This window comes from Mesoplodon bidens (genome assembly GCF_964165515.1).
Source record: "Mesoplodon bidens genome assembly, chromosome: 8".
Taxonomy (NCBI): Eukaryota; Metazoa; Chordata; class Mammalia; order Artiodactyla; family Ziphiidae; genus Mesoplodon; species Mesoplodon bidens.
Window position 1 is genome coordinate 87,411,598 of NC_138165.1, and position 13,112 is coordinate 87,424,709.

The 13,112-nt window shown below is 34.5% G+C and overlaps 1 protein-coding gene across 1 annotated transcript in view; it reads left to right on the forward strand.

Annotated features, from left to right (window-relative positions):
- CPS1 (carbamoyl-phosphate synthase 1) overlaps positions 1–13,112 on the forward strand; it is a 135,542-nt gene that overhangs the window by 31,828 nt on the left and 90,602 nt on the right. The window contains exons 8-16 of the mRNA XM_081242705.1: positions 41–169; positions 723–829; positions 1,698–1,836; positions 2,474–2,551; positions 4,527–4,625; positions 6,304–6,399; positions 9,342–9,531; positions 10,534–10,691; positions 12,324–12,452. Of these exons, the coding sequence (XP_081098831.1) occupies positions 41–169; positions 723–829; positions 1,698–1,836; positions 2,474–2,551; positions 4,527–4,625; positions 6,304–6,399; positions 9,342–9,531; positions 10,534–10,691; positions 12,324–12,452 (1,125 nt within the window). The remainder of the gene's footprint in view (positions 1–40; positions 170–722; positions 830–1,697; positions 1,837–2,473; positions 2,552–4,526; positions 4,626–6,303; positions 6,400–9,341; positions 9,532–10,533; positions 10,692–12,323; positions 12,453–13,112) is intronic.

Below are 13,112 nucleotides of genomic sequence, written 5' to 3' on the forward strand. Positions count from 1 at the left end.
AAATATTATTAAATTGACCATTCTTGTGTTTCTTTTCCAGCGAGGAGCGGAAGTGCGTGTAGTGCCCTGGAATCATGATTTCACCAAGATGGAGTATGATGGGCTTTTAATTGCCGGAGGACCTGGGAACCCAGCTCTTGCACAACCGCTAATTCAGAATGTCAAAAAGGTGCAGTGAACCTGGGATAGTCTGTGTCTGTGTGTGAAGTGGAGAGAGTCTACTCTGCACGGCTGAAAAAGCTGTAATATATTTTATTTATACAAGTAATTTTTTAGTACTCCTATTTGTGACCTCTGAGACAATGTCAGCACAGATAGTATATAGGGGGAACCAATGAGGAGAGAGTTCCACAGGAAGCAGAACAAAGAACTTTAGACAAAGTGACTGGGATTGTGTCCTTGAGTGCAGAGAGCTGGAGTCCAATCTCCAAATGTATTGTCTGTACAACTGGAAAATGACAACTTGGGACTTATAAGACCTTCAAGTTTCCAGAGAAATATTAAATTAGATGTAGTTTAGTCTGGATGTTAAGTACATTCTATTGAACTTTAATGCTGCAAATTGTCAATCCCGTCCTTATTTATCGTCTAACTTTTTATTCAATTACTATTCTCTTTACCTTGTAAATTAAGAAAAAAAAAGAACGTTTCATTTTATTCCTTCAGAGATTGCATTTTTTAGAATCGTTCTTCTGGAGTAATAAAATTTTTCCCTGATTTAGATCTTGGAGAGCGATCGCAAGGAACCATTGTTTGGAATCAGTACAGGAAATTTAATAACAGGATTGGCGGCTGGTGCACAAGCCTACAGAATGTCTATGGCCAACAGGTAAGGTAGTTATTCTTCTGTTTACATGTCAGACTGGCTCTGAAATACTGTTAGTAACTAAACCAAAAAGACTTAGAGAACTTACGTGCCATTTTCTTCAGAATAATAAATCGATGAGCACACTATTATATGGTTCACAGTTGTCTGACTACCTGATACCACTTTTATTGCATTTTTGAAAGGCAGCCTTCTCTAACGATAACTTTGCTGTAGTTTAAAGTTATTTTCCTTTCCTTGGCATACATTGAAGTTATAATACTCAATCAAATAATATTCCAAGGGAAATTGTTGTGATTTTAAGCTTGATTTCAGAGCACTGATAACATTGTAAAACTCTAGTGTGACTTAAGAACCGAGAAATCTTCAGCTCCTCTTGGTTTTACTTCCTTACCCCAAATGATGTTAATCTATTCAACATGGAACTTTCCCTCACAGTCCACCCTCCATATAAAGTATAATTCAAATTGATTCAGGACTGAGTAGTTATCTCTTTATTACCCCCAAGAACTCTTCTTTGGCTTTAAAATTACTGTAGCTCCCTTAAAATAAGTGGCTTATATTTGTCTCTGTTAAGCTAGTGAGCAAATCTTAGCTTTTTGTTATGAGTGCAATTCCCCTTTTCTAAAACTGATTACAGAAGTTTAATAGACCTGATATTTAACACACAACAAAGCCTCCTGAATTGATTTTTTCCCTAAAATTATTGGGATTAACAATCTGTGACTTTTCTCATGGAGTAATTTTCACTAAGCAATTGAAACTTTTGAATTTTAATAGGCTTCTCTTGTTCACTATTTTACAACTAATGCATTTATATTCTTTTCTTCACTTTTCCTTTTCCATATTCTTTTTCCCCTTTTCCCTCCAGAGGGCAGAATCAGCCTGTTTTGAATATCACAAACAGACAGGCTTTCATTACTGCTCAGAATCATGGCTATGCCCTGGACAGCACCCTTCCTGCTGGTTGGAAACCACTTTTTGTGAATATCAATGATCAAACAAATGAGGTAAGTGCTCTCAGTAAACCTGTTGAGTGAGTGATGAGAAGTGCAGGACTTTTAATACTCTGTTTTACAATTACCTTTCCCTTGTTTATGTGGGCTTTTCTGGGGTGTGTATGTGGAAGAATTCTTGTTTCAGATTATTTCCCACAGCCCTCTGCTTTTTAAAAAGTCATTTCTCTCTGTCTTATTCTCTTATTGGTTGACTCATTAAGATCCACAATTTGAGTGGTTAATCAATGGCTGTCTTACACGTTCATTGCTAATGGGTGATTGGTGGAGGTCTGTTTGAGCCTAGTCTACATGGGTCTCTGGGACTCACTTAGCACTGAAGTAGCCTTTGAGAAGACCCTTGGAGAAGTAATTTAGGAGTTAGAGAAAAGAAGAGGATTTGAGTTTATTCTGAACCAGAGCCTAGAGGGGCCTCAAAGGCTATAGACCAAATCAGTTGTTTTTAATAAGGGAACGACACCAGTTGAATCTTTATTGGCCTATTTTTATTAGTACTGTTTGTTTTTAGAATGTTCTCAAACTTTTAACTTAGTTTTTAAAGTTTGGACTTTATTGTTCACTGAACCATACCTAGTCCTGGTTGACATTCTTTGTTACTGAAGGAATTTCTTCCCATTTCTTTTTCCTTTAGGGGATTATGCATGAGAGCAAACCCTTCTTTGGTGTTCAGTTCCACCCAGAAGTCAGCCCAGGGCCAACAGACACTGAGGTATGTCAGAAAGATGAGGCCTATTATATATGAAAATTTTTTTAATCAGAAATATATTTATGTGAAAAATTGAGAAACCAAAATAATCACCTGGGTGGTCTTAGTACAGAACATTCTTAAACAGAGCGCTTTGGGGCTTCCCTGGTGGCGCAGTGGTTGAGAGTCCGCCTGCCGATGCAGGGGACACGGGTTCGTGCCCCGGTCCGGGAGGATCCCTACATGCCATGGAGTGGCTAGGCCCATGAGCCATGGCCGCTGAGCCTGTGGGTCCGGAGCCTGTGCTCCATAACAGGAGAGGCCACAACAGTGAGAGGCCTGCATACCGCAAAAAAAAAAAAAAAAAAAAAAAAAAAGAGTGCTTTGATAATGCCCGTATTGTAAGAAAATTTCCCCATGAATATCATGGAGGAAATTTCTATCTTTTTAAACAGTTAAAGTGGGAAGGCGCTTAAGAAACTGATGCAATGTGATTTTTATTTAAATGAGTATCATTCTAATATATTTAGTCCTGAAATTTACAATTGTGGTACTATGCAAATGAATTCCCTCTCGCTATCTCATTCTCATAACTGAAATGAAATTTTAATCCCCCATCTATGACTTCACAAAAATCCCTATGGCAACTGTTTGTGTAGCCACGAAGGGAGAATAAACAGCAGCAGGAGCAGGAAGGAGGTCAGGGGTGTTGGGGAGGGTATACATGCAAATACACGAGTCAGATGGCTTAAGAAAAGAACCATAAGGAATGCTTAGAGGAGTTTTGTTTTTAATTTAAATATTTTTACTTTTTTGTGTAAGCTTCTGGTTCAATGTTCAAGAACATCTTTCCAAACAAGAGCTTGCAGTGATACGCAAAAAAGTCTGGGAAGTCTGAAGTGACTCTTCCTGTCCTATACACTAGGGCCTCCAGTAGTAATGCTGACAATTCTTCCTTGTCAGCAGATGCTCTCAGAAAAGACACCTAGGTAAAACAAAGAGGAGAATAAAAATTTTCCCATTGTAGACTCTACTTCCTCATCTCTGAGTTGCCTTTTCAGATATTTGTATTTTGTTCTTGTTTTAATATTATTAGGAAAGAATGGTTCTTAATAGCCAAAGTCACTACAACATTACCTACCCATGATGACACTCAAAAATAAAATTTAGTTTCATATATCTATTGCCTAATGCATGTTAATAGTTTTTTAACTTAAAATTTAAATTATTTGCCTATAGTAGGACTTCAGATTAGGAACACTGAAATTAAGATATGTGATATCCAGTATCACTTAGTTCTTTTTTTCTCCTGTCCTGCCAAATAGTTGCAAAATAAATATCTTTGTTGAAATTTGTCACCTCTAGTGCAACAGTGGAAGTAAATCATTGATAAAGTTTAAGAATAACCTTAGAGATATTTTTATACATAATACAATCTTTAGAGATATTTTTGACCTGATAGAAAATTTAAATATCCAGTTATTTCTAACTTTAGGGTGCATAAGTAACATAGCTTCATTTTTTTTTTTGCATAGTTAGAATTTTATTTAGAAGAAGAAAATGCTTCATAATTAAGGGGCTGAAAATGACATTCTCAGAAGGCATTATTTGAAATGTTCATTCTCTGCTGAAAACGTTTTTTTTACATCTTTACTAGATTATAATTGCTTTACAATGTTGTGTTAGTTTCTGCTGTACAACAAAATGAATCAGCTATATGTATACCTATATTGAAAACTTTCTTTTAATAGGATTTGACATGAGCAGTTAGAAGTGTTTATTTGATCTAATTCTTATAGTAGTAAATATTTAGTTTTGCCAGCTTTGGCAAAACAAAAACAAACAAACAAACAAAAAACAAATACTGTATAGCAATACTTATCCTAAAAAGTTATTTGTTGCTTATCTAAAGTTCAACTTGAACTGGGTATACTGTATTTTATCTGAGAATTTTGTGAGTTTTTAAACTTCTAACTAGTTGGCTATATGTTTTTTCTAGTACCTGTTTGATTCCTTTTTCTCACTGATAAAGAAGGAGAAAGGTACCACAATTACATCAGTTCTACCGAAGCCGGCCCTAGTAGCATCTCGAGTTGAGGTCAGTATATGTGGGCTTCCTTTTGGTTTATGTATTTTGGATTTTCTCTGTTGTGTGATGACTTCTTTAAGTGAATGATGTAAACCTTTTTGACGTCTATGAAAAATGATTGGTAATATTGAAGTCACCCATCATTTTAGCATCTAATTATTTGGTCTGTTCTAGATGATTCATTGGATGTTCATTGGAATCTTCATGTTTTGATTTAAAAATCATATCTTTTAATGTTCACTTCTTCTAGAACATTTGTAATGAAAATAATTTAATAGAGAATAAGGTTTAATTTAGTTTCAAATTTGATATATTTTCCATTACTCAATAAACCATAGCCCTATGTAAGCTTGAGATACAGTTCAGACTACAGAATCATTATAGATGGTAGAAATTTTTGTTTCAACGAAAAACCCAAACAAACTTTTGGACAACCCAGTACCTCTAAAGAGCAGATAGATAAGGATTAATATAGTGTAAGACTCAACTCCTTATTTGTTTGAATATGTATTTAATATGGAAAGGTTTCTACACATTTCCTTCATAGTTAAGGCACACCTACACCCACACCATTATTACATAAAATTTAGAAGGGTGTATGTATATTTTTAAGTATATACATACATATATATATATAAATATATATAAAATCCTCTTTTTATGAACAAAAATAATTGATTTATATGTTTACATGAAATGATAAATTGAGTTAGATGGTTTGTTTTAAAGATTTCTATGACAGCCTTTTTTCCTGAGATGGACAGATGGGAGGTAATCCAGCCACTCAATGTGAAATCAAACTGTGGATTCTTGGTAGCTAAAGAAGCCACCCCACCATACAGTGTATTTCTCAAAATATCAACTCATGTTTTTTAGATGCTTTTCTTTTTTTAAATGGTGAGGGAAAAGTGTAATTTTGGATTCTACATTGCATTGCACATAGTAGACACTCCATAAATACAAAACAAGTTTCCCAAGTCCTTGTCTCTTGCAGTGACCTAGAACATCTTTCTCCTCTGAAGGGCTTGGCAGTCGTGGTTAAAAAATAAGCAGAATTATTATTTGAATGAAATCATATATACAATTTGTATGAATTTCAGTATGCTGCCAAAACATGATCTTTTCATTACTGTATTTTCTGTAAATATTTCTGGACTGAACTGCAAAGTAAAGGCAAAATGTAAATATGAACATGTCCCTGTGTCCCTTTGCCTCCTGTGTTTTCTCTTCATTTGTTAGGAAGGGCTTGTTTGTATTTATGCCTATTCTTTGTCCAGTAGAAACCATGGAATAGTAATACATTTAGTCAATTAAAATTTAAGGAGATTTTTAATCTAAAAATTATATATAAAAATTATATTTATTATATATACACATATAGATATACATTTCCATATATATTTATGTTGTTATTTTTAGATATTTATATATGTTTAATTAAAATGTAGACCTCTTCCAAAAAGTTTTTACTTAAGTGAAAAAAAACATGATCTTTGGAAATTCCTTTTTGAAATTAGAGATATTTAAATTGTTGGTCTTTTTACTCATATATTATGTATATTTCAAAACATTGTACTTTAAATAACCACATAAACACAGACAATATAGTTTATCTTTCCCATACTTAACAATGACTAATTTCCCCATCTTAATAATAAAAGCAATGCTATCTGCTTATTGCTTACAGGTTTCTAAAGTCCTTATCCTAGGATCCGGAGGTCTGTCCATTGGTCAGGCAGGTGAATTTGATTACTCGGGATCGCAAGCTGTAAAAGCCATGAAGGTGAGAGACTCTGATCTTTGCTGGAATTAATATACACTCCCTTTAATGAGTCTAATTAGTATTTTATAATTTAGATTTATGACACTACCTCTTTTCAAAGTCACTATAATTAATTTCTCCACATCTTATATGAAACGACGTTTGATCACAGACAAGATTTTTAACTTAAATGTGCACACCTGCAAATTAAGAAGGTTGGATTGATCTCCAGAATTATCTATGTTATCACCTATTTATACTGAAAACATAAATCTACTCTTATAGATGTTACTCAGTGAGGCAGTGAGTTTTTAAAACATATTTGTCTTTTGTGTGAAAGAGGGAATTTGGGTATCCCTGGCACTCTAGAGTACTTCAGGTGTTCTACAGGATGCTTCAGGCATCTCTTTGGTTGAAAGGGGGAAGATCCAGCTGGAGGAACAAAGGAAACAATGCCTTTTGTTCAAGCTTTAGAAGTTATTGCAGGTCACCTAATTCCCCCATCTGTGACTTGGACTGGATGACCTACCAGGAAGGTATGGCTGGATTTTCAAGTGGAATAGAGGGTTTGATACCTAAGTTGGGAAGAATATCCTCCCTATTTCTTCAGAGTCTCTCAAAATATCCCCAACCTTTATCATAGTAAAATAAACCTTTAGAAAACTGACACTGTAAGTGTAAGATATTTCTATTGAAGAACTAACTTGGCTTCTCTTTGGTGTCCTTATTTTCCAGGATATTCCCCATTTTGGAGCTAATCAAGCCATCCAAAGTCAATGTGAGCTCTCTGTGACCTTGCCATAGGCTTTGTGGTGTCAAGCCACTCTTACCAAGAGACCTGGCTAGGAGAGAGCAACATAGGGAAGGAAGCAGGAGACTAGGACAACCAACAAGAAAAACAGTTGGCCAAAATTTTCCTTTTTTTCTATGCTTTATTCAGTATTCTATATACAGAGATTTTCACCTGACAGATGCCTGTTGAAAACAGACACAGCCCCCCAATTACCTCACTCTTCTTCCCATTTGTTTTTATTTTTAATACTCTTCTCCATACACGCATGGATGTTTACCCCATGCACACATGTTTTTTGTGTACATTTTCAAAGTGTGCTTTACTTCATTGTATTAAGATTCAATTTTTCTTTAGATAGATAATTAGTGGGTATCCAATGGTTCAGATTGGTTAGAACACAGTCTAAGTGTGTTAAGGGTTTAGAACACATTTAAGTAGCATGCAATTTTTTATCCTATTTGGTAGTTTTATAAAGAATTAATATTTTCATAGGTTGTATTTTTTATATGCATTACATCCAAAAGGTGAAGTTATTGATTTGAACTGAAGAATAGGAATTATTAGATATAGTATTGTGATTAAGAGGTTAATAAAGATGAATTTACGAACTAAGTATTTTTAAAAACTTAGATTATGCATAAATTATAGCTGGAATTATACTAGAAAAAATGATGTAACATTTATTAAAATGGTTTGAATAGACACTCATCACATGAATTTATGGGACCTTTTCCTATGTAATTTGATTTATAAAAATAGCTATATTCATTGTATAGCACATTCAGGAAAATATTTAACAAAATACCTATCAATTGGTACTTTTCTCTAGTAGTGAGACGTTCTATAACTTCTGTTTATAATGTGCTCTCCGTTTGGACTCAATTATTTAAATTCTAACCCATATTTTAAATGCATTTGCTTATCTATATGTATCTATTCAATATTTTGTTAACAATACTCTTTAAAATAGTTCCTTACAATCTTAGAGAGGACTCATATTGAGGAAAGGGCATAGAACTTGAGTCATAAGACTTGGATTAGAGCCCTAATTTTGTCATTTATCAGCTGTATGATCTTTGGCAAGTCACTTAACCTTATTGAATCTCAGTTTCTTCATCTGTAAGGTGAAAATTTCTTTTATAGTTTTGCTATAAAAATCAACTAAATTAACAAAAAAGTACACTACAAGTTTTAAGGCACTATTTGAATTTAAAGTAGTATGAAATATATTTAATTTTTCATTTGGATCCACTGCACCTCCAAGGATATGTAGGGCTTTCAATGATGATTTCTATACTTTCATATGAATATTTTGTTGACTTTTTAGAAGACTTCAAAATTGACATGCTAATAGGTAAAAACACAAGAAACTTCTGGCCGGATTTCATAATAATTATTTTACTAAATGTCACCCTCATCCTGGTCTATAACGCTATTATCCTTAGTAGCCTATATGAAGAATTATTTTAGGGGTCTCTCCAGATGTCAGGAATGAGATAGGGCTATGAATATCTTCACACACACACACAAATTTTTATTTTTTTATTTTTTGCCATACGGTCATTTTCTTTTTATATAATATGTATAAACAGTTATACAATGGTCTTTGTCAAAGCACTACAGCAGGCATAAAAATCTAAAGAGAATGGAAACCAGCAGAAGGCTCTCAGTGCTTCCAGCTAGAAGGGAACACATTATCTTGCATTTAAAATGTATGCTCAATGCTGTTCTTCAATAAACGTTAGAAAAGGAAGCAGCTTTGATGCTGCCTTTTTTCCATTTTATGTTTTACTCATTCAAAAAAATTTGGAATATTTTATTCTTTTAAGGTCGACTGAGCTGTAAAATTGAGTAGTATTTGTGGACCTCCAGTCAAATTCTATAGAAAACATCTCCAGCTTTCCTTGATACATACAGTGACAAGGAATTCAGGGTGATCCTCATGAGGTAGCCAGCTCTTTTTGGATAGTTTTATTTTCAAGCAGTTTTCTTCCTTCCTTTTACCAAATGTTTGTCATCCTTTAACTTCCATTCACACTGGTCCCATTACTGATCTCTAGAGCCCACAGAATAACCTAAAAGTTTTGTTACCTGATAATACCCTTCATTTGAACATGATTTTTCTCTTTAGACCATATATTAAGATTCTAGATCTTTTTGTTTCTTTCAGGAAGAAAATGTCAAAACTGTCCTGATGAACCCAAACATTGCATCGGTCCAAACCAATGAAGTGGGCTTAAAGCAAGCAGATACTGTCTACTTCCTCCCCATCACCCCTCAGTTTGTCACAGAGGTTATCAAGGCAGAACGGCCAGATGGATTAATTCTAGGCATGGGTGGCCAGACAGCTCTGAACTGTGGTGAGTTCTTTTAAGTTTAATTGCAGAGTTTTGGTTCACACACTTATATATAATATTTTTTGGTTTGAATTTATTTAGCAGTTGTGCTCTGTGTGTTCATAAAAGTTTTCCACTGTGTGAGGAAGCTTAGTAAACAGCCACCTGAAAATGTCACATGATGAACATTACCAGTTCATTTCACAGAACAGCTGGGGGACAAAAAGAAACCTTTTGCTTTAATGCTCCAGGGTGACTGAGTAGGTTTTTTGAGTCCCCATCCTCTGTCCCCAGATACTGCTTTTCTCTCTTACCAGTGAAACTCTGAGAACTATTATGAGTGAAAAAGGGGAATTAACATTGATTAAGTGCTCTGTGCTCTTATCTATCAGCCCTGTGGCATTTGACTTTCACATATATTTTCATGTTTACATAGATCAGTCTCTCTACCATCCCTTCATGCATCTGCTGAGTCCAATGCTCTGTCCTATTTAAAATATTTCATACCTTTAGAATTAGATCATGAATGAGAATCTCATTGGCTAGTTTGGGTAAGCAGTTGGTGATATAATTTGTATGTCAACTATAAAAAACAGCCAAAGTTAGATGTTAAGTTAGTGGGAACACAAACGATTTTGTTAATTTTTAACCTAGATAGATACCCACATCACTGAGATTATTTACATAAGAGAAGCTCGTTATAGGAATAGAACTTCCGTAGAAGGAAATGAAATATACTAAAATCTTAAGGCTCACTGTAATCCTACGATTTTTATTAATGAGAATAATAAAAATCATTTGGAGAAGGTGATAATATACATAATAGTAGCACCAGCAAAATGTTTTACTAAAATGTCTTCAGAATTTTTCTTTCAAATTTTTTTTTACTCTAAGTGCAATTCTGTTGTGGACTCTGGTGGCTTTTTGGAGTAAGATTTTTTTTTTTTAAAGTTGTATTCAGATATCTGTTATAGAAAACATAAGAGTTTGATATGTTAAAAACTGATTTATTTTGTTTTCCTGTAGGAGTGGAACTATTTAAGAGAGGTGTGCTCAAGGAATATGGCGTGAAAGTCCTGGGAACCTCAGTTGAATCCATTATGGCCACAGAAGATAGACAGCTGTTCTCAGACAAACTAAATGAGATTAATGAAAAGATTGCTCCAAGCTTTGCAGTGGAATCGGTAAGAAATCTTCATTATGGAGAAACAGGACCATTATGTCTTGCGTTGTAGAGAGAATGATTTGTCGTGCCTAAAAATAATAAAGTATTATATTTGTATATGTTATCTTCCAGAAATGTGTTATTACTCCAGAGACACTGTGTATTAATTGTGGCATTCAATGCTAAAACATTAGGGACAGGTATTAATAGTTTATTTTTATGAAAAGGGAAGCATAAGCTCAAAGATGATGTGGTTTATCAATGGTTGAAGTGACCTGAGTATCAAGTCTCCTGAATCAAAACAAAGAACCATATCAACTTGCAATGCCAAAGTAATTTTTACCTTCTTCCTGGGATCAGTCACACATTTTGTAAGTGCGAATGTCCTGTAAATGGGAAATGGTTGAATTTAAATTTTTTTTTAGGGACTTCCCTGGTGTTCCAGTGGTTGTCTCTGTGTTTCCACTGCAGGGGGCACAGATTTGATCCCTGGGTGGGGAAATAAGATCCTGCATGCTGTGCAGCGTGGCCAAAAAATAATTTTTTTTTGTTAGAATGGAATAAACATTTTACAATAAAATTATCTAGAAAAAAAAGCCATTGGATCTAATCAGTAATATTTATGACTGAGAAACCTGTGGCTTAGATGGTTAAAGAGGACAGATTGTTTTGCATTTCTCTTAATCATTTTCCATCGTATCCTGTGACCATTGATGGGCTATTACCAGGTGCCAGGAAAAGATCAGCTTCCTGTACATCTCTTTTTGTCCCTGACTTTATTCCAGATTTCAGTCAGTGAAATGGGGGTACTGGAGACAGTTTCTGATGCAACTTCCTCAGTGTAGAAACAGGCAAATCCTCTGGGATAAGGCAAGTACTGCTGGGACAACTAAAAGTGGGCTATGTATGTTTTCAGAAAAGCATGCTATCAAGTATATAGCATGTTGCAAAGCTGTCAATCAGGAACAATCCCAGGATAGCTCTGCTGAACATGTGGAGAGCTCCTGCCGTATATTTATTCTTTCATTGCCAGATTTAATTATGTCCTTGCTTCCTTAGGATGAGAAACAGGCATATGGGAAAGGTATAATTACATTCCCATTGGTAGTGTAATAATATTCCATGACAGAAAAATATAGCCAACATATGCTGTATTCTGTAAGTTTAAAAAAAAAAAATCCCAAGCTTCTGAGACTACTCTCTGACTGAACTTGAAAAATAAAAAATCTCTTTCTATGTAATATTCCTAATGGCTTATTGCAGTAATATCAAGTTAGATTCTGTACTAGAAAACCTTGTTTTGTTAAGAGATGAAGACTTTTAAACTGAACTTAAAAATTCAATGTAGCTCCCATTCTCAAATTAATGGCAACTATCTCACCTCTGGCCATTGTTTTATTTTTTATATTGCAAAATAAAATTTACCCCAAAGGTGTTAAAAAAGAGCCTTCACTGTATATTAAAAAATTCTAAAATTTAACGTAAAATTTGTAAAATAACACTTGTTTTTCAGAAGGAGATGAGGGAATAATAGAACATTTCCATAGTCATTTTTTCCAAATAAACTGACTTACCTGAATTACCAGACTCTCTTGGTTGGTCTTTTCTACTGTCAGCTTCTAAAACTCTGAGTCCTTGTTCTTGTTGACAGGTTGAGGATGCACTAAAGGCGGCAGACACCATTGGCTACCCGGTGATGATCCGTTCTGCCTATGCCCTGGGCGGGCTAGGCTCAGGCATCTGTCCTAATAGGGAGACCTTACTGGACCTCAGCACAAAGGTATGTATTTTCGCACACCAAATTCTGACCAGCCAAGAAAACTCCCTGATATATATAGTCTTTCAATTAGAGAAAGTTATGTTTATAAGAAATAACCTTTTCTCTGTTTATAAATCACTGCCACATCTCTAAATTGTTGTCCAAGAGATGACACTTTTGAAAGGGAAATACAGTGCAATTACTTACACTGGAACATAGCATTAACCCAAAGTCCGTCTTTACTGTACTGTCTATTGATTTCATTGATAGGCAGTCAGTCCAGTTCCATCTCCCTCTGCTACAAAATCTGCTCCAAAACACCCATCATGCTAAAATATATTTTAGTGGTTTAAAAAAAAAAAACAATATAATGTACTATTTTGCCATTATCTTTTGAAACAATAAGACATGGATGACATCCGGTAAGGGAAATAAAACACATTGAGTAGTTTAGCTTTACCTCAAATTCAGGTGTTTAACATAACATGTTTAATATAAACCTCTTAGTACTATGAATGAGTGATTACTCTGCCAACTGCCACACACTTATATAAGCAAAAGTGAAATCTGAGTGCTTACCATTTACATAAAAATCACTTTATTTCTGAATACTCCTCTTCTTAAGTATTAAAGGGAAGATCTTGAAAGTTAAGATGTGCTCCAAAAAATAAATTAGAAATT